Source organism: Pleuronectes platessa, chromosome 1 (assembly GCF_947347685.1).
Source record: "Pleuronectes platessa chromosome 1, fPlePla1.1, whole genome shotgun sequence".
NCBI classification, from domain to species: Eukaryota; Metazoa; Chordata; class Actinopteri; order Pleuronectiformes; family Pleuronectidae; genus Pleuronectes; species Pleuronectes platessa.
This window is the reverse complement of record NC_070626.1, coordinates 33,544,064-33,569,582: the sequence shown is the minus strand read 5'-3', so window position 1 is coordinate 33,569,582 and position 25,519 is coordinate 33,544,064. Positions and strand designations below refer to the sequence as shown.

The 25,519-nt window shown below is 45.7% G+C and overlaps 2 protein-coding genes across 2 annotated transcripts in view; both read right to left on the bottom strand.

Annotated features, from left to right (window-relative positions):
• The window catches only part of crtc3 (CREB regulated transcription coactivator 3), a 36,747-nt gene extending 23,942 nt beyond the window's left edge, over positions 1 to 12,805 (bottom strand). Inside the window, 3 exon segments of the mRNA XM_053428624.1 lie at positions 1,431 to 1,559; positions 5,872 to 5,982; positions 11,533 to 12,805. Coding sequence (XP_053284599.1) covers positions 1,431 to 1,559; positions 5,872 to 5,982; positions 11,533 to 11,664 — 372 coding nt within the window. The 5' untranslated portion in view covers positions 11,665 to 12,805.
• A 294-nt stretch (positions 12,806 to 13,099) lies between these two features.
• Positions 13,100 to 25,519, bottom strand: part of iqgap1 (IQ motif containing GTPase activating protein 1) — a 32,306-nt gene continuing 19,886 nt past the window's right edge. The window contains exons 16-37 of the mRNA XM_053428612.1: positions 23,736 to 23,826; positions 23,472 to 23,639; positions 23,182 to 23,324; positions 22,929 to 23,099; positions 22,639 to 22,722; positions 22,486 to 22,557; positions 22,329 to 22,398; positions 21,280 to 21,644; positions 21,043 to 21,206; positions 20,731 to 20,955; positions 20,199 to 20,339; positions 19,916 to 20,000; positions 17,615 to 17,847; positions 17,367 to 17,499; positions 17,182 to 17,284; positions 16,314 to 16,449; positions 16,142 to 16,229; positions 15,686 to 15,895; positions 15,446 to 15,612; positions 15,057 to 15,179; positions 14,413 to 14,521; positions 13,100 to 14,067 (exon numbers count right to left, since the gene is read on the bottom strand). Of these exons, the coding sequence (XP_053284587.1) occupies positions 13,954 to 14,067; positions 14,413 to 14,521; positions 15,057 to 15,179; positions 15,446 to 15,612; positions 15,686 to 15,895; positions 16,142 to 16,229; positions 16,314 to 16,449; positions 17,182 to 17,284; positions 17,367 to 17,499; positions 17,615 to 17,847; positions 19,916 to 20,000; positions 20,199 to 20,339; positions 20,731 to 20,955; positions 21,043 to 21,206; positions 21,280 to 21,644; positions 22,329 to 22,398; positions 22,486 to 22,557; positions 22,639 to 22,722; positions 22,929 to 23,099; positions 23,182 to 23,324; positions 23,472 to 23,639; positions 23,736 to 23,826 (3,195 nt within the window). The 3' untranslated portion in view covers positions 13,100 to 13,953. The remainder of the gene's footprint in view (positions 14,068 to 14,412; positions 14,522 to 15,056; positions 15,180 to 15,445; positions 15,613 to 15,685; positions 15,896 to 16,141; positions 16,230 to 16,313; positions 16,450 to 17,181; positions 17,285 to 17,366; positions 17,500 to 17,614; positions 17,848 to 19,915; positions 20,001 to 20,198; positions 20,340 to 20,730; positions 20,956 to 21,042; positions 21,207 to 21,279; positions 21,645 to 22,328; positions 22,399 to 22,485; positions 22,558 to 22,638; positions 22,723 to 22,928; positions 23,100 to 23,181; positions 23,325 to 23,471; positions 23,640 to 23,735; positions 23,827 to 25,519) is intronic.

Here is a 25,519-nt window from a genome sequence, read left to right as displayed (position 1 = left end):
TATTTATGGCTCAAAATCCTTGTGTGGACAGTGGACACATACTTTACATACATGACATCATATGATGAGAGCTCAGGAAGTATATTCTACTGGAGTGAGTCCATATTCATTTTTCATTTAAGGCCAGTTCCAATGTGAATTATCCAGGAGACTATCCAGCACTGTCACCTTATTATATTGTGTTGGCTGCAAAGAGCAATAGGTTTATTCATAATATTAATAATGATGGTAGTTTAGAACCATACAGACTCTTGAGCAGGTACCCAGTGAAGTTGTGATTACATTCTCCACAACAAGCTGTGTGCTATAACAATAAAGTGCTTGTTTCCATCAGTGCAGGTTACATGTTTCTGTCTGTAGAACACGTTTCAATTACCCTGTCACAGGTCGTCTCGGCCTCAGGAAGGAACTGAACAGATTATTAAAACGCTGCCGGGTGTGTTTCATGTAAACGTGACAGACAGGGTGTGACTCCAGTTCAGGAAAGTTAATCTTTGTCCTAACGAGCGCGACAGCTGGTTCCTGAAGTAAAAATCTCTTATAACTATATTGAGGTTATATATCATATCCATATATTATGCTGCGTGTGAATGGATTTATGTACCTCTAACATGCTAGTCATAAAGACATCTCTGAGTTATTACCACTCTATTGATGCTGTATTATGACTGCTATTACATTATTATAAATATGCTGTGCTCGTATTATTATGCTATGCTATCACTGTACATTATTATTATCAACATTATCATCATTTCAACATAACGTTATCACCACTATTCTTCGCAAACCAGTATCACTTCTCCTTTTGCAACTTATATATTTAATGTCCCATTGTGTCATATAGTGTGAACTTCCACAGCACCTTGTGCATTTTCTTTTCTTTCTTAATTTGTAACCTAAGATGATTTAACTTCCCTCCGAGGATCAATAAAGTAATCGAATCTGTTTTCTGAATAGAGTTGTATTTATCAGCTTCAATATGATATCAACTGTGTTTTAGGAAAAACATGTTTTATTCTAAATGTCAAGAAGTACTACACTACCCATAATCCTCAGGTGTAGTCGTGTTGTCTCAGCTTGCTGTTACCATGGAAATATTTACCAAAGAGAAATCTATTCTAAATTCATGTCGGCTACGATCAGATGGTTCAGTGTCACTACACAATATGAAACACAAACATACACAACACACAAACATGGTCTCTGAGCAGGTAGAGATGAGTGGTGAACATCAGGGATCTTCAAAGTGCTGTTAATGCTAATGTTGGCTCTAAACTGATAGACTCACATCCAGCCTGTTCAAACACCAGATCAACACAAAGCTGCATGTAAGAGAAAAACAGTCAACCTGGACTGGAGCGTTCGTGGTGAGGACATCACGACACTTTGAGATCTCCTACTTTCAGCACTCGTGTATAGAAGGATATCAGCCGTCCATGCTTGTCGACGGGTCGGCGGTGGGGAGAGTTGATTCGGTTGGGGCCCCTGTGAACCCTCTCGACCAGCCCATGGTGGCGGGTCCCTCGGGTGGAGTCCAATCCTGAAGGGAAACCCCCCTGAGACAGAGACAGGAGGAGTCTTCTCAAACCAGAGACATAAACACTGTGGTTCCACAGGTCGACAGGAAGAGGAGAACTAAAACATCAACACTTTGACTGAGATCAATAGAAACCCTAGTTGTATATGTAAAAACTCCATTTAATCTGTATCCAGTCCAACAACACCTGCAGACTGAGGCATTTTCACTTATCTCATGAATCAGCACTCTTGGGATCAAATCAAATTTGATGTACGATGGTAACAGCCACAGAATCTAAGATGCAAGCCCGTTCATCCACTGTGTGTTCAGGTGAGAGCACCTCTGAGAGTCCCGGGGTCAGGAGATGCCATATGACAAGAGGGGGGGTCTACCTTCCAGAGGGGGGGGGGGGGGGGGGGGTCTACCATCAAGAGGTGGGGTCTATCTTCAAGAGGGGGGGGTTTACCTTCTAGAGGTGGGGTCTACCTTCGAGGAGGGGGGGGGTTTACCTTCGAGGGGGGGGGCTACCATCCAGAGGGGGGGGGGGGGGTCTATCTTCAAGAGGCGGGGTTCTACCTTCCAGAGGTGGGGTCTACCTTCGAGGAGGGGGGGTTTACCTTCGAGAGGTGGGGGGGTTCTACCTTCCAGAAGTGAGGTCTACCTTCGAGAGGGGGGGTTCTACCTTACAGAAGTGAGGTCTACCTTCGGGAGGGGGGGTTCTACCTTCCAGAGGTGGGGTTTACCTTCGAGGGGGGGGGGCTACCATTCAGAGGTGGGGTCTATCTTTGAGAGGGGGGGGGGTTCTACCTTCCGGAGATGGGGTTTACCTTCGAAAGGGGGGGGTCTACCTTCCAGAGGTGGGGTTTACCTTCCAGAGGTGGGGGGGTTCTACCTTCCAGAGGTGGGGGGTTCTACCTTCCAGAAGTGGGTCTACCTTCGAGAGGGGGGTTCTACCTTCCAGAGGTGGGGTTTACCTTCGAGGGGGGGGGGGGGGGGGGGTCTACCTTCTAGAGGTGGGGTCTACCTTCCAGAAGTGGGTCTACCTTCGAGAGGGGGGGTTCTACCTTCCAGAGGTGGGGTTTACCTTCGAGGGGGGGGGGGCTACCATCAAGAGGTGGGGTCTACCTTCCAGAGGTGGGGGGTTCTACCTTCCAGAAGTGGGTCTACCTTCGAGAGGGGGGGTTCTACCTTCCAGAGGTGGGGTTTACCTTCGAGGGGGGGGGGGCTACCATCAAGAGGTGGGGTCTATCTTAGAGAGGGGGGGGGGTTCTACCTTCCAGAAGTGGGGTCTACCTTCGAGAGGGGGGGTTCTACCTTCCAGAGGTGGGGTTTACCTTCGGGTGGGGGGGCCTACCATCCAGAGGTGGGGGTTACCTTCGAGAGAGGGGGGGGGGGGGTCTACCTTCCAGAGGTGGGGTCTATCTTCGAGAGGGGGGGTTCTACCTTCCAGAGGTGGGGTTTACCTTCGGGGGGGGGGGGGGGGGGGCCTACCATCAAGAGGTGGGGTCTATCTTAGAGAGGGGGGGGGGGGTTCTACCTTCCAGAAGTGGGGTCTACCTTCGAGAGGGGGGGTTCTACCTTCCAGAGGTGGGGTTTACCTTCGGGTGGGGGGGCCTACCATCCAGAGGTGGGGGTTACCTTCGAGAGAGGGGGGGGGGGGTCTACCTTCCAGAGGTGGGGTCTATCTTCGAGAGGGGGGGTTCTACCTTCCAGAGGTGGGGTTTACCTTCGGGGGGGGGGGGGGGGGCCTACCATCCAGAGGTGGGGGTTACCTTCGAGAGAGGGGGGGGGTTCTACCTTCCAGATGTGGGGTTTACCTTCGAGAGTGGGGGGTTCTACCTTTCAGAGGTGGGGTCTATCTTTGAGAGGGGGGGGGGGGGGGGGTTCCACCTTCCGGAGGTGGGGTTTACCTTCGAGGGGGGGGGGTTCTACCTTTCAGAGGTGGGGTCTATCTTTGAGAGGGGGGGGGGGGGGGGGGTTCCACCTTCCGGAGGTGGGTTTACCTTCGAGGGGGGGGTTCTACCTTCCAGAAGTGGGGTCTACCTTCCAGAGGGGGGGTCTATCTTCGAGGGGGGGGGGGGGGGGGTTAGTATATGTGCATATTATGATTTGGGGCTATACAAATACAATTGATATATCATTGTCACCATCAACTACTTTCTGACGACGTAGCAGAGAAACAACACAGTCCTCATCTTTGGCTTTATTTCAACAGGGAGTTTTCTGGATTTTCAATCAACTTTGAATCATTACAATATCGACAGTATATGTCAAAAAGCAATGATTCATCTCCCTCGTGTTGCCTGGACTGAGATAAACTCAAACATTTGTTGCCAGATGAAGGTTTTTACATCACTGGAAAACTTTTGCCAGCTCCCTGACTGTGTGCTACAACCGCAACTTCCACATTTTATTCTACATTTCTACACCAATTAGAACAACAGGTAGAGGAACATAATCCAATAGATATAGAAGAAGACTATATGTGTATTATATGAGCGGAGGAAGTACAGCGTATTGAGGAGGAAGAGGCCACCGCTGCCAGAAGGTGGCACAAGGACATCAGGATACAGTTCCTTCTGGACAAAGCTTTACTCTCACAAATCTTCTCTTGCTTTAATTCCTGTTTTTAGATGAGAGTGGTTTAAGTGAAACAGTCTTTCAACTATGTTAAAATAACATGAGTCTCAGTTTTACACAGATTTTGCCAGAAGGTTCTATTCTGTTGTTGTTTGTTCCTTCAACTGTAGCACAGAGTGGATATTTTGCCTTTGTGTAATTTAAGCAGTTAGAGCATATCTATGAACATATATCAAATGCATCTGATCTCAATAAATGATTATAAGGTCTGGTGATAAAGTGGCCATTAAGTGGAGGTAAGAGCTAAAGTGAATACACAGTAAAATCCCCATTTGAATGCTGATCCCAGGACATTGCTCACAGACTGCAGGCTTTACATAAAGTAGATCACATGAAGGACTCTACATGCATCTGATTGAATTAGGTCTAATGAGTGATTATCATCAAGTGGAATCTAGACGCCATGTATTTTGTGGAGAAGCTGAATGGACTGGATCAGTGCGGGGTTTGATTTCTGGAGCTGGTCACAGAGCTGCACCTACTGCTCTGCCTCAAAGGGCCTTTCTCTCAAGTAACAAGGACACGTCACCTGGAGCCTGTATCCAGCAGAGCCAGGTCCTTGGAGAGCTGACACAGATACAGACTCAGGCTGTGGAGCAACACTAGGAGATCACTAACATATCTGCTTCAGACAAATCTTCTATTTCCTACTTTTTCATCAGAAACTCGTCTGAATTATTTAAGGCTCTCAGGAGAAGCTTGTTTGCTCTTCTGAAGCTCCAGTGAAGCATTTGACTGTTTTTCTAGGGTTAGGGCAACATTAGACATTAGAGCTGATTGAGAATAAGACCCTGAGTGTTATAGATGTAACCTCAAGGTAAACAGGGTTTTAAAGACAGAAGTTCAGCTTTAGTTTTACATCAAACATCCTTTTGCCTGAAAGAAATCATCAAAGAACAGTCATATAAAATAAACTCCATTAATTACAACACCAGTTTATCCATAAGCTCATGTTCAGACTGTGAATAAAGCACCACCTAGTATACTGGTTGATTATTTTACTGCAGCACATTTCTACCATTTACATCATATTCCTCCTGACAGAGGATCCAATGATTGTGATGAATCTTAGAATATGAGATACTTCAGTAGTGTTTTAGCATTTTATAACTCAATTAATTCTTTAACTACGAGGGCGCACACACATCTGCCAAAGCTAATGCTATCTCCCCGTAGTAAATAAAGTAAGAAACCATTCCTGTATCCGTCCGTTTATACGGATAAATTCCAAAATGCAGTGAGTTCTTCCTCTGGTCGAGCCCCGCCCCTCCACCAAATTTCATGAAATGGATTCAGTAGTTCTGTGTAATCCAGCAACGAATTTCCTTTTTCTTTTCTTGATACCGATTCACATACCTGGACTTTGTGTATTAGTTCATACCGAGGGCCGACCTGATACCAGAGCATTTAAAAAAGATATTTCTGAAGCTGGTGGTAACAGAACATCTCAAACACATGCAGATAGAAACATCACCTCCTTGACGGAGATAAATATGGAGCTGTAAATTCAGTCTAATGAGATTCACTGCACTAACCCGGAATCAGAAACACTCCTGTCAAAGCTGAAGAGATGATACATGTTATATCAACCTGGACTAAAATCAAAATCCTTAGTTTGCCTGAGAGAAGATTGAACAACTGGAACTTTGGCTGAATGTCTAAAGGAGTTGTTAGTCCTTGTGTATATTTTGACTGTGATGAGAACTCACCTGAAACTCATTGCTGCTGTTTCCGATCTGATTGACGTTGGGCAGAGAACCTCCGTAGTACTGAACCCGGGGCTGGCACAAACGCAGCTGCTGGATCTTCTGAAACTGCACCTGTCAGTTAACAGTGAAACAAACACAAACACACAAACAACCGTCAGAGGTAATGATTTCTGTATATACAGTCTTGTTGTGTTAAGAACACACCGCTTCTGGATGTAAATAAAAACTGGTGCAGGTTGGGTTTTAGATTTTTTACACCATTGTCATTATTTCTCAGAATCCTTCTCAACCAACTCCAAGCTTTTCCCTTTTGATTGACACACGGTGGTTCAGACCAGTAAGGGTTATGTGAGGGGGACTAATGGGAGATACAAGCGAATCTTAAACCATTAACAGACATGAACTCCAGAAGATGTCAGCAGAAAGGAGGCAGGACTTTCTGGAGCAGCAGGACCTGGTGAGTAGATCCACTGCAGAGATAACGTGTTTTGTTTGCATCGACACCAGCGTCTGCTCCTTTTACCTAAACACTTGAATCTCGTGTCCTTTCTGACTTGACGTCTTTGTAGAGGACTTCTTCGTGTACGGAGGGTTGGGTTCCAAAGGTTCCTATACAGCTGGTGCCTGCTAGACCGAGGGTCGTCAGTTTGATGCCTGAGCTCGGTACTGAAATGGTTTCCCTGCTTACAGGCAACATTACCATGAGAACTCTGTGTGAGTTACATCAGAACTATTCCTTCAATGAAAGAAGAGCAGAGAACGACACTGAAGACGTTTCTGCTTCTAATCAACAGATGATTCATTCCATCACCTGCCCTTTTCCAATGAAGCCTCTTCAGATTGTTCAGTGTAACAAACCATCGAATGCCCCAGGTTCACTTCTTATGTAAGAGAAACAAACCAGATATGGGCTCTCTGGTATCTGTTGTTCTGCCTCTTCACACACACACACACACACACAAACACACAAAAACACAAAACTGTATCTGTGAAAGTCTCAAATATCTCTGAGGGGCCACAGCTCTTCAAATGATTCTCAGTGTGGAGAAACTGAATTTAAATCTTGTTGAGATTTAATGCAACACAAGCTGCTCTTCAAGTACGTTTGGACCTGTATGCTAAACACCCCAGTGAATCAATGCTCTTATTATCATGGATTGTACTTGTAGAAAAGCATAAATGAATGTGTTTGATTCAAATGAGGCGACATTAGCAGGTTAAGTAACAGAAGTGTTGAGGTCATTCTAGGGACTGGGCAGCTTCTGACCACGACATGCTACAATGATAATAAAACAGAGGGCAGCTGGTTCTGCCCAGGGAAGGTGAAACACTGGCTGTGATCAGTAAGAGGCAAATCACAGGGGCATTGCTTCCTTAGACCGCTGGAAGGGCCACATTGTAATCTCAAAGGCAGACCTTATTTAAATAATTCAAAAGATTGAGACAGAGTAGATATTTGAAAGAGACTGTGTTTATGAGGGAGAATCAAAACATCATCCTTTGGTGCAACATTTGTGTTTATGTGAAGTCTTTCATCATACATTAGAGTTTTTAAGAACAAACACCCCTGACAGCCGTGCTTTTGGTATCTTCCGACCATCTATACTTTAAAGCCGCAATCAGATGAAATGAGGTCTTATTAAAAACATCCACCATTCTAAGAAAACACGAGAACCTGATTTAGTGAACATGTGATTTAGTGGACAACATTTCTACCTGCAAATGTCAAATGTGGCTTAAATTTTCCTTTTCAGGTTGGATGTGGAGGATTGAGTGACACGTAGCGTACAACCAGATGAGTTAACCTGGCTTCATCCTGCATGTAGGAGAACTTAAAGTGGCCTTCAGGTAACTTCATGACAGTTTGAGTCTTGGTTGCTGGAGCAAGTGGTGAAACATGGCAGACTGCAGGAACTCAATTCCAACATGGGAGAAGTTTGCCTCCAAGGCTTCCTGCCAGAGAGTCTGTGCACGTGGTCAACATTGTGAAAGGATCATTGTATTAAGACAAACCAAGATCTTTTCGTAAACAGAACGAAGAAGTTTTGTTGCATGAAGCTAACTAATCTGAAAACTGATGAACAGTACCCACTCCTGAAGCAGATATGGAGGAGTCATTCTAATCATTCTTAGTTTCAGGGGATTATTCACAACAGATAGAATGTCCTTCAGTCCAGCACATACCTGTGCTAACAGTCTCCTGAACTTCAACCAAGCTGCATCTAATTATACACACTCACACATTTCAGTCCTCTTTATATGTCTGATTCATTTTTCATCAAGGTCCAAGAATTATTATCTGAGAAATCTGTGAAAATAAACACTGTCTTGTTATGTAAAGAGAGAAAACCCGCTTTCATCTCATGGATTCTGTTCAGCAGCTTCTGTGTAATCCTGCTGTCAAACCCACACACAGGGGTGAAAACATAACCACCTGAGGTCAGTGGAGTGAATGTAACGCAGCTCAATCCAGCTGTTTGCTGAGTGTCCTGAGCCCAGACCCGTCTCAGCCGCGCTCACTGGGCTTTCCTGTCTCTTGGGGTCAGTGTCAGTTCATTCATACAGCTAACTTCACTCAGAGCTGCCTCAAAACCACTTCCTCTTTGCCGTGCCACTCAGGACTCTCCCTCTCTTAGAAAGAGCACATTGTAAACCAATGGTGTGTGAATAATATGAAAAGGCCTTTTATATCCTCACATGCTATTTTTATTACTCTAAATGTGTACTGTATATATGGTATAAAGATTATGGTAATAACAATGTCTTCTTTCTGGATCAAATGTCTTGTTTTGTCTGCACAGTCCTGTACCCAAAGACACTTAACTTACTTAAGATAAGAAACACATGCTGCTAAGAAGCTGGAACTAACAACACTTTTGACTATTTATGCTTGAAATTGACTGAACTTTAAAGTTGAAAATAAAACAAACTCTACTTGATTATCTGCTGTAAATGTTTTGTGGAGCCAAAACCTTTAGTTAATAAATTATTAACTCAAACCATCATTTCAGTCATTTTTTTTTTAATCTAAAGAATATCAGGCTTATATAAACGTGTGTGTGTGTGTGTGTTTTCTAACTGATGATTTAATTGATAAGGAAATATTGAACACATCAGTCTGTAAGAGAAAAATCTTCTCTCCTTTATTTTACTGCTGAGAAAGTGAATCTCTCCAATGCACTTTAGTAAAGTATTATAATGATAATTTTCTATTAATTAGTGAAAACTTAATGTTCTACATATTTATTTTGGATGAGCTTAAGCTACCAGTGACACCATGAATCACCTGACTTCGACTGCTGTGTCCTTTAGATCGTTTTTGAAAACCATAAGCCACAAAGTCTACAAGGTGAACCTGAACACACGGACTGTACATGGACAACAACCTCTGGGAATTGAACTACGCTCATTTCTTCACATGCTGCTGCTTCATAACAGAACTCCACTAACTTTCACATTTCCTGTCTCCTGGCTGGTTGCTATTCAAAACACATATTGTTCGGTTTATGTAGATTGTTCATGTCAAACCCTGTTTTTGGTGTTTTGTTCTTATTCTTAGTATTGTTTTCAACAGAGGTTTAATTGGAAGGATTATTGTATCATATATATTTACAAATAAAGATTGTAGCTGTTGATGGGAAGGTTTAAGAGAAACAAGGAGAAAAGGTTTTCATCCATGTGTTTAGTATGTTCAGTTACTATGATCAAATGTGTTTAGTATGTTCAGTGACCTTGATCACACATGTTTTTAGTATGTTCAGTTACCATGATCACACATGTGCTTAGTATGTTCAGTTACTATGATCACACATGTTTATTATGTTCAGTTACTATGATCAGATGTGTTTAGTATGTTCAGTTACTATGATCACATGTGTTAAGTTTGTTCAGTTACTCTGATCACACATGTGTGAGGTATGTACAGTAACTACAATCACACGTGTTCAGTATGTTCAGTTACTATTATCACATGTGTTAAGTATGTTCAGTTACTATGATCACGTGTTCAGTATGTTCAGTTACTATGATCACATGTGTCTAGTATGTTCAGTTACTATGATCACATGTGTTTAGAATGTGCAGTTACAATGATCACATGTCTTCATTATGTTCAGTTACTATGATCACACATGTGTTAAGTATGTACAGTTACTATGATCACATGTGTCTAGTATGCTCAGTTACTATGATCACATGTGTCTAGTATGTTCAGTTACTATGATCACATGTGTTTAGTATGTTCAGTTACTATGATCAGATGTGTCTAGTATGTGCAGCTACTATGATCAGATGTGTTTAGTATGTTCAGTTACTATGATCACACGTGTGTCTAGTATGTTCAGTTACAATGATCAGATGTGTTCAGTATGTTCAGTTACTATGATCAGATGTGTCTAGTATGTTCAGTTACTATGATCAGATGTGTTTAGTATGTTCAATTACTATGATCACACGTGTGTCTAGTATGTTCAGTTACTTTGATCACATGTGTTTAGTATGTTCAGTTACTATGATCAGATGTGTCTAGTATGTTCAGTTACTATGATCACATGTGTCTAGTATGTTCAGTTACTATGATCAGATGTGTTTAGTATGTTCAGTTACTATGATCAGATGTGTTTAGTATGTTCAGTTACTATGATCAGATGTGTCTAGTATGTTCAGTTACTATGATCAGATGTGTTTAGTATGTTCAGTTACTTTGATCACAAGTGTTTAGTATGTTCAGTTACTATGATCACATGTGTCTAGTTAGTTCAGTTACTATGATCACATGTGTCTAGTATGTTCAGTTACAATGATCACATGTGTTCAGTATGTTCAGCTACTATGATCACACATGTGTCTAGTATGTTCAGCTACTATGATCACATGTATCTAGTATGTTCAGTTACTATGATTAGATGTGTTCAGTATGTTCAGCTACTATGATCACATGTGTCTAGTATGTTCAGTTACTATGATCAGATGTGTTTAGTATGTTCAGCTACTATGATCACATGTGTCTAGTATGTTCAGCTACTATGATCACATGTGTCTAGTATGTTCAGTTACTATGATCACATGTGTCTAGTATGTTCAGTTACTATGATCACATGTGTTCAGTATGTTCAGCTACTATGATCACACATGTGTCTAGTATGTTCAGCTACTATGATCACATGTATCTAGTATGTTCAGTTACTATGATCAGATGTGTTCAGTATGTTCAGCTACTATGATCACATGTATCTAGTATGTTCAGTTACTTTGATCACAAGTGTTTAGTATGTTCAGTTACTATGATCACATGTGTCTAGTATGTTCAGCTACTATGATCACATGTGTCTAGTTAGTTCAGTTACTATGATCACATGTGTCTGGTATGTTCAGTTACTATGATCACATGTGTTTAGTATGTTCAGCTACTATGATCAGATGTGTTCAGTATGTTCAGTTACTATGATCAGATGTGTTCAGTATGTTCAGCTACTATGATCACATGTGTCTAGTATGTTCAGCTACTATGATCACATGTATCTAGTATGTTCAGTTACTATGATCAGATGTGTTCAGTATGTTCAGCTACTATGATCACATGTGTCTAGTATGTTCAGTTACTATGATCACATGTGTTTAGTATGTTCAGTGACCATGTCCTCTCTAATGACAGCTTCTTACCCTGGACACTGTCAGGTCGGTCATCAGCTGATCGAAGGCCCGGGTCTCCTCTGCTTGCTTCTGGTTGTGCAGAGCGATCTTCTCGCTGAACTTCCTGGGGTTGGAGCCTCCTGTGCCCGGGGAGCCGGACATGGTTCGGGCCGAAGTGAGACTTCAGTGTGGGGTGGAGGGAAGATGGAGGACGGGCAGAGTCTATAGTTGACAAAGTGTCAGTGAATCCATCACAGGTTCAAATCTCGGCTCGCAGAGGCTAACGCAGCTAAGCTAAGCTAACGTCAGGAAAAGTTGTTGTTACGCCCCGAGAGCAGCGAAGCTCACGGCTCCGGTGCAGTTCGGACTCGAACGTGTTTCTAACAAAGTAACGTGACGTTACAAGAAGTTTGAGACCCAGTAAAACTTCACAGACTCAGAACCACTTGTTTGATCCAGCGCTCACGGAGCGTTAGCTGTCGATGCTAACATAGCGGAGAGATGCAGCTAGCTCGGTTAGCTTAGCTGCTGTCACTTCACCAACACGCACAAACTCACTTTACCACAGTGCCGACCCTCCGTCAGCATCGAACACCTGGCCGGAGCCGGCGCACCGTGTGTGGGGTGACTGCGCTGGAGCTGCCGGAGGAAGTTGCTAGCCTCGTTAGCTGAAGTGGCGGTTAGCTCCTCAACAAGTGTCCGCGGGGGTTTCACTGACTTCACGCTTTGATTCGCCCCAAAGTAAAAAGAACAAACCACCGAAACGGGAGTGAAACCAGATCCTCCGGAGAGCCGCGGAACCACTTCGCTTCTGGAACCGGTGTCACGGCAGCGGACTCGAGTCTGCTGTTAATCCCGGGACAGAGCGCGGTCCCCCGGCGAACTCCAGCCCGTACAGCCGCCGACGACGAGCCAACAGCGGGATAAACACGGGTTAGAGCCGGGGAAGGTTCCGGTGAAGAGCCACAAATGTTCCCGGTGAAGAGCCGCGGATGATGCCGGTGAAGAGCCGGTGAAGAGCCGCTGATGTTTCCAGGACCGAGACTCAACTGCTCCGGATCCGCATCACACACACACAACACCGGGCATACCCAGTCTGTCCGCCAGGCGGCGACACACACACCCAGGGCACCCTGGCTGAATATTACAACAATAACAACGAGGATGAGAATTATGATTCTAATAATAATCATCTCAAGATAATCATAATACAAATTATGATCATAATAATTCTCATAAAGATAATAATAATTATGATATCCATAATAATAATGATACAAATAATGAGAATATAAACAATAAAAATGATAACAATAATCATAGTAATAATATTAAAAAGAATGATATCCAAATAACGACAATAATAAAAATTATATAATAGTAATAATATCTTCTGAGCTTTTCTTTTACTTAAACGTTGTCTTTGCGTACGTCAGCCCTGTGATTGGCTGGTGATCTGTCCAGGTGACCTCTGACCTTCAGAGGTTAAACCGTTAGGTCAATGATGATGAAGAGTTCATCAGGAGAAGTATGAAGTCGTATAGAACAGATCACGTCAAAGAGAAATCAAACCTGTATATTCACATAATTAAAAGTCTTCACGTCTTCAGCACTTTATTCTACAACAGGTCAAATACACTTAAGCACTGAATGAGAGGAAGTGATGTCATCGCCCTCCAATCAGAGCAGAAACATCACAAAACAACAGATCAAAGTAATGACAACATATCGAATATAAAGGAAACTTTGTTGGGTAGTATTTGTACTAAACTGATTTTATAATAACAAGTTAAACCGTGAACAAATAGAATTCCAGCGAATCATGAGTGACTGTGCTGCTGAATGAAACAGACACACACACACACACACTGCTGATCATCAGGGTCAGTCCAACACAAACCAACATCACAGCCTTGACGTGGAACATGAAGTTATTCTTTTCCAATAATTCAATTCAAATTAATGAGGTCATCAGGCTGAATGATGATCAGCTACAGCTGAGGCACGTCCAATCAAAATCAAGTGAGGGAAGAGAAGAGTTGAATCAAAAAGTTTCTCTTTCCAATTAGTCTCCAACAGAAACTCAAAGAGACAGAGCTCAGGTCAGGAAGTCTATCAGGAGGCGGGCAGATCGACTAAGAGACACAAAACGTGATCTCTCCACATAAAACACACATTTGTATAGTTACTCAAGCCCTGCACGACACATTCAACACATTTCAAGCAAAAATTATACAAATCTTAGACCTGTGGCTGAGCTGCAGCTACAGACGTTCAACTCTAGAAAGCTTCTGTTTGCTTCAGCTGAAGCACAAACACGTAATAAAAATAATGCACATAAATTAGCACATAAGTCGAGTGCAGGAGGGAATGTGTGTGAAGCAGGAGGGTGCAGCTCAGCGACCCTCGTGGGCTTGTGGTTGAATCAGTGTCTCTCCTTGTCCCCGTCCTCTACTTCCCATAAAACTTCTTGTTGAGCAGGAAGATGAGCAGGTTGACGTTGATGGTGGCGCGGTCGAAGAGCTTCATCACGGCCACGCCCTCGTACTGCAGCTGGAGCAGATCCTGGATAGATAGATAGATGGATGGATGGATGGAGAGAGAGAGAGATAGATGGATAGATAGATGGATAGATAGATAGATGGATAGATGGATGGATAGATGGATAGATGGATGGATAGATAGATGGATAGATAGATAGATGGATAGATGGATGGATAGATGGATAGATAGATAGATGGATGATAGATGGATAGATGGATGGATAGATGGATAGATGGATGGATAGATAGATACTTTATTAATCCCGTGGGACATTCAGATCCTGAGAGACAACCCAGCTCCATTAGCGTCTCTGTCCCCAGGAGGACAGTCCACTGAGCGCTGGAGGACCCTGGGACGTGGACTCACCTGATACTCCAGCTGTAGCGTCTCCAGGTGGACACCCATCAGCTTGGCCTTCACCTCGAACACCCCCACAGACTCAGAGCGCGAGATCTCAAAGATCACATTCTTGAACCTGTGAGAGGGAGAGCACGAGTGGAGAGGATCCATGAGAAGCTCTGAAGGTTCCAGAGCTGGAGAAGCACAACTCTAGTTCATGGTCCTGTGTTGTTGTGTAGTAGTTGTGTAGTCGCTGTGTATCGTATGGATCTGGAGCTAAAGAAACAGATCTCTAGTTTATGGTCCTGTGTTGTTGTGTAGTAGTTGTGTAGTCGTCGTGTAGCGTATGGATCTGGAGCTAAAGAAACAGATCTCTAGTTTATGGTCCTGTGTTGTTGTGTAGTAGTTGTGTAGTCGCTGTGTATCGTATGGATCTGGAGCTAAAGTAACAGATCTCTAGTTTATAGTAGTGTGTTGTTGTGTAGTAGTTGTGTAGTCGCTGTGTATCGTATGGATCTGGAGCTAAAGAAACAGATCTCTAGTTTATAGTAGTGTGTTTTTGTGTAGTAGTTGTGTAGTTGCTGTGTATCGTATGGATCTGGAGCTAAAGAAACAGATCTCTAGTTCATGGTCCTGTGTAGTTGTGTAGTAGTTGTGTAGCGGGGACTCACTGGTTGGGCTGCAGGTCCTCGATGGCGATCAGCACGCCCTTCTCATGGAGACGAGCGGCCGTGTACTTCTGTGAAACTTGTTTACTCTTCTTGGTTTTGTTGTCGCCTGGTTTCTTTGATAACCTGCGGACAGAGAGTAAGATACGTGTGTAATACAACACAACAACACACACGGGTTTATGAGCTAGCTTTTACTGACATATTGTATCAGGTGGACTGAACCGGACCGGACCGGTTACGGGTCTGGGAGGTTCTGCGATCTTTACCGATTGATCTTCTAGTAAGATCCAGATGCTTCTGGATTGTTTGACATGTGAACAGAACTTTCCAGGTGTCTGGACGGTCGGACCTGAGAGAAGGAGGAGGAGCGCAGATGGGGTTTGACTCACTTGCCCTTGCTGGCCAGGTTGTCCATGCAGGTCTTGATGTACTGGTTGTAGGAATCAATCTGCACGTTGTAAAACGCAGACTTTGAGTTCAGGGCCGTGTTCGTCTGCTGAAGTCTCACCAGCTCGGCTTTTCTGCGCTGGCGATAGCGTCTCTGATTTCTGATGTCCTGTAATACACACACACGTTAAAGCATAGGAAGGACAGGAGTTGTGTTGTCTGCAGATGGCGTGTGGCCCGACCTTGGCGATGTCATTGATGAGGTCCTGGTAGCGGTTCTCGGGGTGAACCTTCCCCAGCTCGGCCAGACGCTGCAGGTTGCTTCTGATCTTGTCTTTCTTCCCCAGCAGCGTCAGGCTGTCGTCCACCACCGGCTTCACCTGCTTCATCTTCTCTGGAGTCTTGGCGTCTCGGACGGCCCGGCGCTGCATGGCGCGCTGGTACTCCACGTCCTGTCGGGGACGAGGGGGGGCAGGAAATCAGAGTTAATGGTGTGAGATGTTTTTATAATGATGTCGATTCAAAGTTAAACCTGTTCATTTAAGACTTCTACATTATTTACTGAACATTAAAGTTCTTTGGTTTCATGTTCACTGTCGTTGTGTTTTCACCTTGTTTGTTTGTTAGCAGGATTAAATAATAAAATATAATGAAAACATGTATGATACTTGACGGATTTAAACACTCTGATCTCAGACCTGTTCTGGACTTGCTGCTGAATCCAGGATCTCAGTGAGAGTGTCTCCCGGCTGGAACCGGATCACATCCACAATGAGCCTCTTGGTGCTGGAGAGAGAAACCAAAACAGAGATGTGAGAAACAAACAAACGTCTGAGCTCTTGAGCCTCCATCAGCCTCGAGTGGACGTACTTCAGCAGCAGGGTCCTGGCGTCCATCTCCGTGTTGGCTTCACCGGGGACGTCAAATTTGTTGGCGAGTGTGAGCGACACCTCCGTCTTCCCCATCAGCTCTTTGCTGGGGTCGTCAGGAGGAAGAGGGTTTTCCCCTGAGAGTAAGAGAACAGAAATAAATTAATAAGTTATTAAAGTTTTAGTATTTATTTATTATTATTGACCAGGAACTTGTTATAGGTTCATATGGTCACAATATTTAGCATTTTCTGAAAGAAAAGTAAAGCTGTTGATTCAAAGACTAATTGAGAACACATGTGTGGGACAACATGTGATGAAGACATACGTCATATGACATATGTCTTCATCACATGTGTGGGACAACATGTGATGAAGATATGAAAACCACACAGACGTGTGTCTTCCTCAGACACAAAACTAAAACAGGTTCCAGAAGAAGCGTCTCAGTTCACTTCCACTCGTGCGTCCTCACGTTGTCTTTGGTGCACGAGTGTGTTCCATCACACATCAACCCACTGAGGACTGGATTCAAAACCACACTGAACGTCCCAGTAACAAACTGGTGTCTCCTGGTGTCTCCTGGTGTCTCATGACACAAGAAGATAAAGCGTCTAAATCAAGTCAGCAAGCAGCTGCAGCCACTTGGAGGTTGTTGTTTCCGGTGAGTTCACAACCATCATGTTTTTGGTTTGACATCATATTCCTCTGTAATCCACACACTCCATCAGTCAGTGTGTTGGTCACTACACAGTAAACAACATGGAGTTCAGACACATGCTCCTCCAGATGAGTTCCTGTGTGGCTCATGCTGTCCACACTGGTTTCTCTCTGGATCCACACGGTTGAATCCTTCCTGTCTCACTCACCGATGAGCGACTCCACCGTGGGAACCTCGCCCAGGTCCTCCAGCAGCTCGTGGATCGGGTCGTTGTGCTCGGGAGCGATGGCGTCCTGGTGGTCCAGCAGCAGCTGAGGACAGGAAACGGTCAAAACCAGGTCACCATCAGAAAACCAGCAGTGTGGTGCAAACCTGAGGTGAGTTCCAACTCACTGTGTGAGTGTTGATGATCTCTCCGATGGAGATGTAGATGACAGGCTTAGTGACGGTGACCAGGTCTGAGTACGGATCCACGTTGAACTTTTCTTCCAGCGACGGAACATCACACGCTGCCAAGAAGAAACGCCTGCGATGGACGACAGGAGGATGAAGTCAGAGGAGAAAGGACAGAAAGTGGAGAATGGATCCTTCTTCTATCATCTTCTAAACCACATCAGCTTTTCATTTCAACAGCGTCAGACCTGAACTTCAGGTACGAGGCGCTGAGATACTCGTTGATGGGATTGAGGTGGGCGTTGTCCCCCAGGAACATCTTGTTGGAGGCGGCGTGCTGCAGCATCTTGGCAACAGAACCCAAGTTGCGTCTCTGCTCGGTGGTCAGCTGACCGCCCGCCGACACCTCGATGATGTCGAAGGCGTCGGGGGCCACGATGGCCGGGTTCATGTAGCGGTAATACAAGAGGTTCCCCACGATCTGAGAGGTCAGAGAAAAGATCAACGTATTAACAATCTTAAAACCTTTAACTTCAAATATACTGATCATCTTACTTGTATTCAAAAGAGTTGGATTGTCCAACCATCAGTATTAGAACTTTATACTAGAATTAGCATGAGACTGTTAGAAAAACTAAAATCTGCACAGCGACCGTGCACAACGTCAGGAGTGAGAGAGAGAACAGGTGATGAGACAGAAAACTGAAGAGGACAACGGACACAGGCTCAAAGACGAGGACATGTTGAAGAGAAAGTTCCAGAACTGTGGGAGTCTGGAGATCACGTGTTGAGAAGTGTTCACTGCAAACTGTGTGAAAGCATCTTCACCCAGAGAGCTGGTGACACTCAGCTTCTATGAACCTGATATATCCATCTGATCTATATCGTTATAGACTGAGTTAAAAATATGATCGAGGTTAGGGTTAGCGTCTTATCGCTCAGCCGATAGGAAGAGAGAGAGAGGGGGGGGGGGGGAGACAGAGAGAGAGGGGGAGAGAGAGGGGGAGAGAGAGAGAGGGAGAGGGAAGAGAGAGAGGGGGAGAGAGGGGGGGAAGAGAGAGAGAGGGGGGGGAGAGACAGAGAGAGAGAGGGAAGAGAGAGAGGGGGAGAGAGGGGGGGAAGAGAGAGAGAGGGGGGGAGGGAGAGAGAGAGGGAGAGGTAGAAGAGAGAGAGGGGGGGAGGGAGAGAGAGAGAGAGAGAGAGGGAGAGAGAGAGAGGGGGGCAGAGAGAGAAAGAGAGGGAGCAGAGAGAGAGGGGGAGAGAGAGAGAGGGGGGGAGAGAGAGAGCAGAGAGAGGGGGAGGGAGAGAGAGAGAGAGAGGGAGAGAGAGAGAGCGACGCCGCTCACCTTAACATCAGCAGACACACGACTCACCTGCAGAGACGCTGCAGCCGGTCGACGAGTCGCAAAGAAGAAGATCAGCAAACAGGAAGAAAAGATCAGGAAGGAAATGTCTAAGAAACAGGGAGAGAGAAGGAGAGAAGCAGAGAAGGAGGGAAGGAGAGAAGGAGGGAAGGAGAGAAGGAGAGAAGGAGAGAAGGAGAGAAGGAGAGAAGGAGCAAAGGAGAGAAGGAGGGAAGGAGCAAAAGAGAGAAGCAGAGAAGGAGGGAAGGAGAGAAGGAGAGAAGGAGGGAAGGAGAGAAGGAGAGAAGGAGAGAAGGAGGGAAGGAGCAAAGGAGTGAAGGAGGGAAGGAGCAAAAGAGAGAAGCAGAGAAGGAGGGAAGGAGAGAAGGAGGGAAGGAGAGAAGGAGAGAAGGAGCAAAGGAGAGAAGGAGGGAAGGAGCAAAAGAGAGAAGCAGAGAAGGAGGGAAGGAGAGAAGGAGAGAAGGAGAGAAGGAGGGAAGGAGGGAAGGAGAGAAGGAGGGAAGGAGAGGAGGAGAGGAGGAGGGAAGGAGAGAAGGAGAGAAGGAGGGAAGGAGAGAAGGAGAGGAGGAGAGAAGGAGAGAAGGAGAGAAGGAGGGAAGGAGAGAAGGAGAGAAGGAGGGAAGGAGAGAAGGAGGGAAGGAGAGAAGGAGGGAAGGAGAGAAGGAGAGAAGGAGGGAAGGAGAGGAGGAGGGAAGGAGAGAAGGAGAGAAGGAGGGAAGGAGAGAAGGAGAGGAGGAGGGAAGGAGAGAAGGAGAGAAGGAGAGAAGGAGAGAAGGAGGGAAGGAGAGAAGGAGAGAAGGAGGGAAGGAGAGAAGGAGAGAAGGAGAGAAGGAGGGAAGGAGAGAAGGAGAGAAGGAGGGAAGGAGAGAAGGAGAGAAGGAGAGAAGGAGGGAAGGAGAGAAGGAGGGAAGGAGAGAAGGAGGGAAGGAGAGAAGGAGAGGAGGAGGGAAGGAGAGAAGGAGAGAAGGAGGGAAGGAGAGAAGGAGAGGAGGAGGGAAGGAGAGAAGGAGAGGAGGAGGGAAGGAGAGAAGGAGAGAAGGAGGGAAGGAGAGAAGGAGAGAAGGAGGGAAGGAGAGAAGGAGGGAAGGAGAGAAGGAGGGAAGGAGGGAAGGAGAGAAGGAGAGAAGGACCAATCATCGCTGTGGAACCTTTAAGGAACATCAAGTCTCAGTGAAAGTTTCGGACCTTGAGCAGCTCGTCCTCGGTGGCGTCGGGGAACTTCTCGTGGAGCGTGTCCTTCAGCACTTTGGAGATGAACCTCATCCCGTACCTGAAAACACACGTGTGATGATGCAAGGACGTTCTCTTCCTGATTGGTTCTTATCAGTCACATGACTCCTCCCTGCTCTGACTCCTCCCCCTCACTGTTCCTCCTGATCAATAATTATGTGTTTTCGAGATTGAGATTGTTTTAGATTTTAAAATGTATTGTTATGTATGTAACTTGGGAGATGTTGTACGAACTTACGGAATCTTATCCACGGACACGACGATGGCCGACAGGAACTTGTCGGTGATGGTCTTCATGTTCTTTATGGACGTCTCCAGACGTGTCCTCACCTCGTCGTGGGCCATGGCCTGCTCTGGAGTCACGTCGTACGGCAGCTTGCTGTTGACGCCACGACGCAGGAAGAGGAAAGAGAGAAGAAGTTAGATCCTCTTCTCAGCTGCAACATGACACTTGACCACTAGATGGCCCTACATTCTACACACTGAACCTTTAACCATGTACGTCCCTTTCAGAACCATGCAAACTTTTCTCCTTCTGTTAATATAAATACAAAGATTATTTGATTGAGGACGATTTTAACAATTTAACTGAAACCGATTGTTAAGTTTTGTTTTTTTGAAAGGTCTTCAGATTGCTGAATATTGATTGGACAGTTTATCCAACTTGAAACCATTATTAAAACTAACTATTATAACGAGTTATTATAAATATTATGAAGTATATTGAAATGAAAATCTGATTAATGACAGAAATAGGCCGAGGCGATCACCTGGCCTCCCCCGTCTGCGTCTCCATCTGGTTCACCCAGCTCTTGTAGATGTCCACCGGGTCCGTTTTGATGTTGAGCGTTTTGTCTTCCATGATCTCCTTGATGACGGGCGCCAGGATCTGCCGCAGAGCGTTCTGTCCTCGTGTTCCTCGGTGGAAGCTCACCACCATCTTGATGACCGTGGGGTTTCCTGTGACGATCTCCTTCATCTGGTCGACCTTGGACCTGCGGACAGTTCAGATAAAACCTTTAGTCCTGGCACGAGGACGACAGCGGCAGCAGATTCATGGAACAGGTTTGATCGCTGCTCACTTGATCTCCTCCTGCAGGGCCGTCTTGAAGAGCTTCAGCAGCAGGTACTCTTCTCTCTGGTTGGAGGCGTAGTTGTACAGGGTGAAGATGACAGAGTCCATGAACTTTGTGGATCTGTTCTGAGGCATCTGGAAGATGAGCTTGGCCAGATACGTGGGGTTGGTCTGAAAGGAAACAGAATCTGGTTAAATGCTGTCGGAGAGAAGCCGACTGGTGGAAACTTTGAATCTGTCTCACCTGTAACAGGTAGAAGAGGAACTGGTAAGCTTCCAGTTTGACCCTCTTCTCCTTGCTGAGCGCCTTCAGGCCTCCTCTCTGCTTGTTCATCATCATCATGTTGGACAGCTGGCCCTTGTTCTTCCTGGTCAGCTTCTTGCTGTGCGACACCACCTCCTGCAGTGTGATCTTGTTCTTCACCAGCAGGCCGATCTTGATGTCCATCAGGTTCAGGTCATTCTCCAGTTGCTGGTTGGAGCGGATGTTGGTGACCACCTCCTCGCGGAGCCGCATCAGCTCCAGCTCCTCCTGAAAGTCCTGGTCGCTGTGGTCCAGCAGGTGGACGAACTTCCTCACCACCGCCATCGGAGGGTCCGCAGCACTGGCTGGAGCGAGACGAGAGTCAGTGTCCATTTTATTTATAAAGCACATTTAAAACCACTAGTTGACCAAAGGTACAAGAAGAAGACAGCAGAATACAAGAAGTAAACATGAAATAAGATCAAAGAAAGTAGAATAATCTAAATTGAAAGTCGGGGGGGGGGGGGGATCTAATGTGGAGTGGTCAGTTGATCCACAAAGATCTCCTCTGGTCATGAGCCTCGTTTCAGGTAAATCCACGAGGAGCTGGTGGCTGATCTCAGATCTCTAGCTGGAGTGTGAGATCGGAGAAGTTCGACCAAGTAATGTTGGGCCAGTACATTATGGATTTAAAGGTTACAAATAAAATATTAAATCAACCCTGTGAGGGACAGGAAGCCAGTGGAGGGAGCGCAGCATGTTGGAAGAGCTGCAGGCGTTTACTGGACGACTGGTTGAAGACCCCATACTGGGAGACCAGAGGTTATGAAGGCATGGACCACTCTATCTAGATCTCTCTAGATCTCTCTGTGGGAGATTGGCCTCAACCTCGGCTGTGAGTCTCAGCTGAAAGAAGCTACACCGAACAACGGAGGATATCAATCAATCAAATAAGATATCTGCCTGTTGAGACAGAGTCGAGATGAACAGGAGTCTTCACAGAGGAACCCAGACAGACAGAGGACAAACTCAAGGTCACTGCTACTCACTCAGCGTCTTGTAGTCGTCCCTGGCCTTGTTGGCCCGAATGAAAGCCTGAATCTTCACCACCTCATTGATCTGCAGAACAAATCAGCTGATCAGTTACACACAGGAATCCCAATTCCTTAATTTGCAGTTCAAAGGTTTGAGGCGACTGATACTGACGTGATCTTTGAAGTACTTCAGACGATCCCTGTACTTCTTACGAGCTTGATGCATCCGAACCATGGACTGGATCTGAGAAACAAACACCATGTTCAATCTGAGCTGTACCGATATCCATCAACAATAATATTCAAATGCCTGGAATCCACTTACTTTGACAGCGTCTTCAGAATGATCCTTCAGATACTGTTTACGATCTTTGAACTTCTTCCTCTGCTTGTAGCCTTTCCAGTGAGCCTGAAAGAAACAGATTGAGAATCAGTGAATGAGACTTAGAGCTCAATATGAGGGTGAGGGTGAGGGTGAGGAGGGTGAGGGTGAGGGTGAGGGTTAGGGTGAGGGTGAGGGTTAGGGAGAACACGTGGCAGGTTCGTACAGACCAGTGCAAAGATACTGGACATGTGTGTCTGCTGCCAGCCGGAAGCAGCTGCTTGTATCTTCACCTGTATGCTTGTAACAGCTGGTTCCTGAGATATGAGGAAGTTCATCCGCTCCTTCTGGCCATTCCTCACCAGGAAGCCACGGCAGCGGGCTTGCAGCTTGCTGATCAGAGTCTCGTTGGCCAACCACAGCTGCTCTCGGTTGTAGGCCGTGGTCACCCCGGACACCACAGACTGACGGAGGAAGAACACACACGTTGAATACGACGACAAATCACCACAAGCTGGCGCTGCTGAGCTGGAGCGGCGGTCTGACCTGGATGTCGTCTTTGTTGAGCTGCGTGTTGTTCTGCAGGAACCCCTCAGGCTCCTCCCACGTGCCCTCATTGGTCTGCAGGTTGTAGTAATAGTTGTGTCCTCCCTTCACCCAGTGCTTCACCCATTCACTGCCATTATCACCTGGGAGACAGAAAGAGAGACGGAGTGGACAAGATGAGGGTACAAGTTAATCAATAACCAATAATCAGCAGGAGCTTCACTGTGATGTCACTCAGAGCATCTGATCAGATGACGATCAGCGTCCTCTAAGTGTGTCCATGTCCTCACCTTCTTTCTTCTTCTCCTGTTTGATGGAGGTCAGGTCGTCCTGGTACGTCCGAGCGCACTCTGAGGTCACTCCGTAGAGCCCCGCCCCCGAGTGACGCAGAGCCGCGAGGGTCTGAGACGCCTCCCCGCTGTCCACCGCCCGGTTGATGTCCTGAATGGACTGAGCGACTGAACACACAGACATGAAGATCAGCCTGAGTGTGTGTGTGTGTGTGTGTGTGTGTGTGTGTGTGTGTGTGTGTGTGTGTGTGTGTGTGTTCTTACACTGTATGGCCTCCTGTGTGTCCTGGTTCGCTCCCAGAACAGCGTCCTGAATCTCGTCCAGCCACAGAACAGCAGACGGGTCCTGAGTCTCCTGGAGAGACACATTGAACTTATGTTGAGTAACACACACATAGAGACAACACATGTTTACACACACGAAGACAACACGTGTGTACATGTACAAACAGATAACAAAAACACAGTGTTGTGACACACAACTGCTGGTAGGTGGCGCCTTCTGTCTCTTGAGTTAATGTTGCTACTAGAGCCCGCCCCTGTGCATGTCCCGCCCCCGAGTGTGTGTGTGTGAGAATGATGTGGGAGGGTCACTGAAATCTGATCTTAAAGATTTGTTATACACAGCAGTGTGTGTGTGTCCGTGTGTTTGTGTGTAAGGGGCTTCATCTTTGTGTCTTTGCTATTTAATTTGTGTTTGTGGTGATGAGTCAGCTGTGGGGCGGGGAGGGGGGGGGGGGGGGCTGCAGGACCCAGATCTAAACGTCATGGAAGTGAAAGCTTGTGTGGTTTATGTATGTTTCATTTACACACACACACACACAGACACAAAGAGACACAGACAGACATACAGACACACACACACACACATGCACGCTCGCTGCTGATCTGGACTCAGACTCAGACGTGTCTCTGACTCTTGAATCCTTCCTGGGTGTAAAACATTCCTCTGATCCCAGATCACCAGGAGGCGTCTCAGCTTGTGAATGTTTGCTGTGAGCGGGAAACACCTCGCTGCTGTCGGCCCCTCCCACGCCTCTAACCACTTCCTGTGTGCAGCTGCTCAGACGGTGAACAACCAGCGGCTGTGTGAGCCACAGGTTGAGTCCGTTTCACATAATGACCACATTCTGCCCTTTTATGGTAGAAGCTGAGGCCGGCTTGTTATTTCCTCTGAAAACAGCAGGAACATTCTCTTTTTTTCCAAGTGAGCCGAACTGGTCCATGAGGTGTTCCAGCGTCTGAGTGTGACGATGTGTGGGAGGGGCCAAGTCTCTAATGTCCATGTTCATACACCATAAAAACAGTCTGATCTGAAATGTGCTGAGAATCTATTTCCAGACGGCAGGGAACATTCAACTCTGCAGTTTGAAGTCTAAAGGACATTTAAGGTGGTTTCACCTAACCCTAACCCTCATCACACATAACTAACCCCTATAACCATCATCATCACCTAGCCCTAACCCTCATCACACATAACTAACCCCTATAACCATCATCATCACCTAGAACTAACATCTCATCACACATAACTAACCCCTATAACCATCATCATCACCTAGAACTAACATCTCATCACACATAACTAACCCCTATAACCATCATCATCACCTAACCCTAACATCTCATCACACATAACTAACCCCTATAACCATCATCATCACCTAGAACTAACATCTCATCACACATATCTAACCCCTATAACCATCATCATCACCTAACCCTAACATCTCATCACACATAACTAACCCCTATAACCATCATCATCACCTAACCCTAACATCTCATCACACATAACTAACCCCTATAACCATCATCATCACCTAGAACTAACCCTCATCACACATATCTAACCCCTATAACCATCATCATCACCTAACCCTAACATCTCATCACACATATCTAACCCCTATAACCATCATCATCACCTAGAACTAACATCTCATCACACATAACTAACCCCTATAACCATCATCATCACCTAATCCTAACATCTCATCACACATATCTAACCCCTATAACCATCATCATCACCTAGAACTAACCCT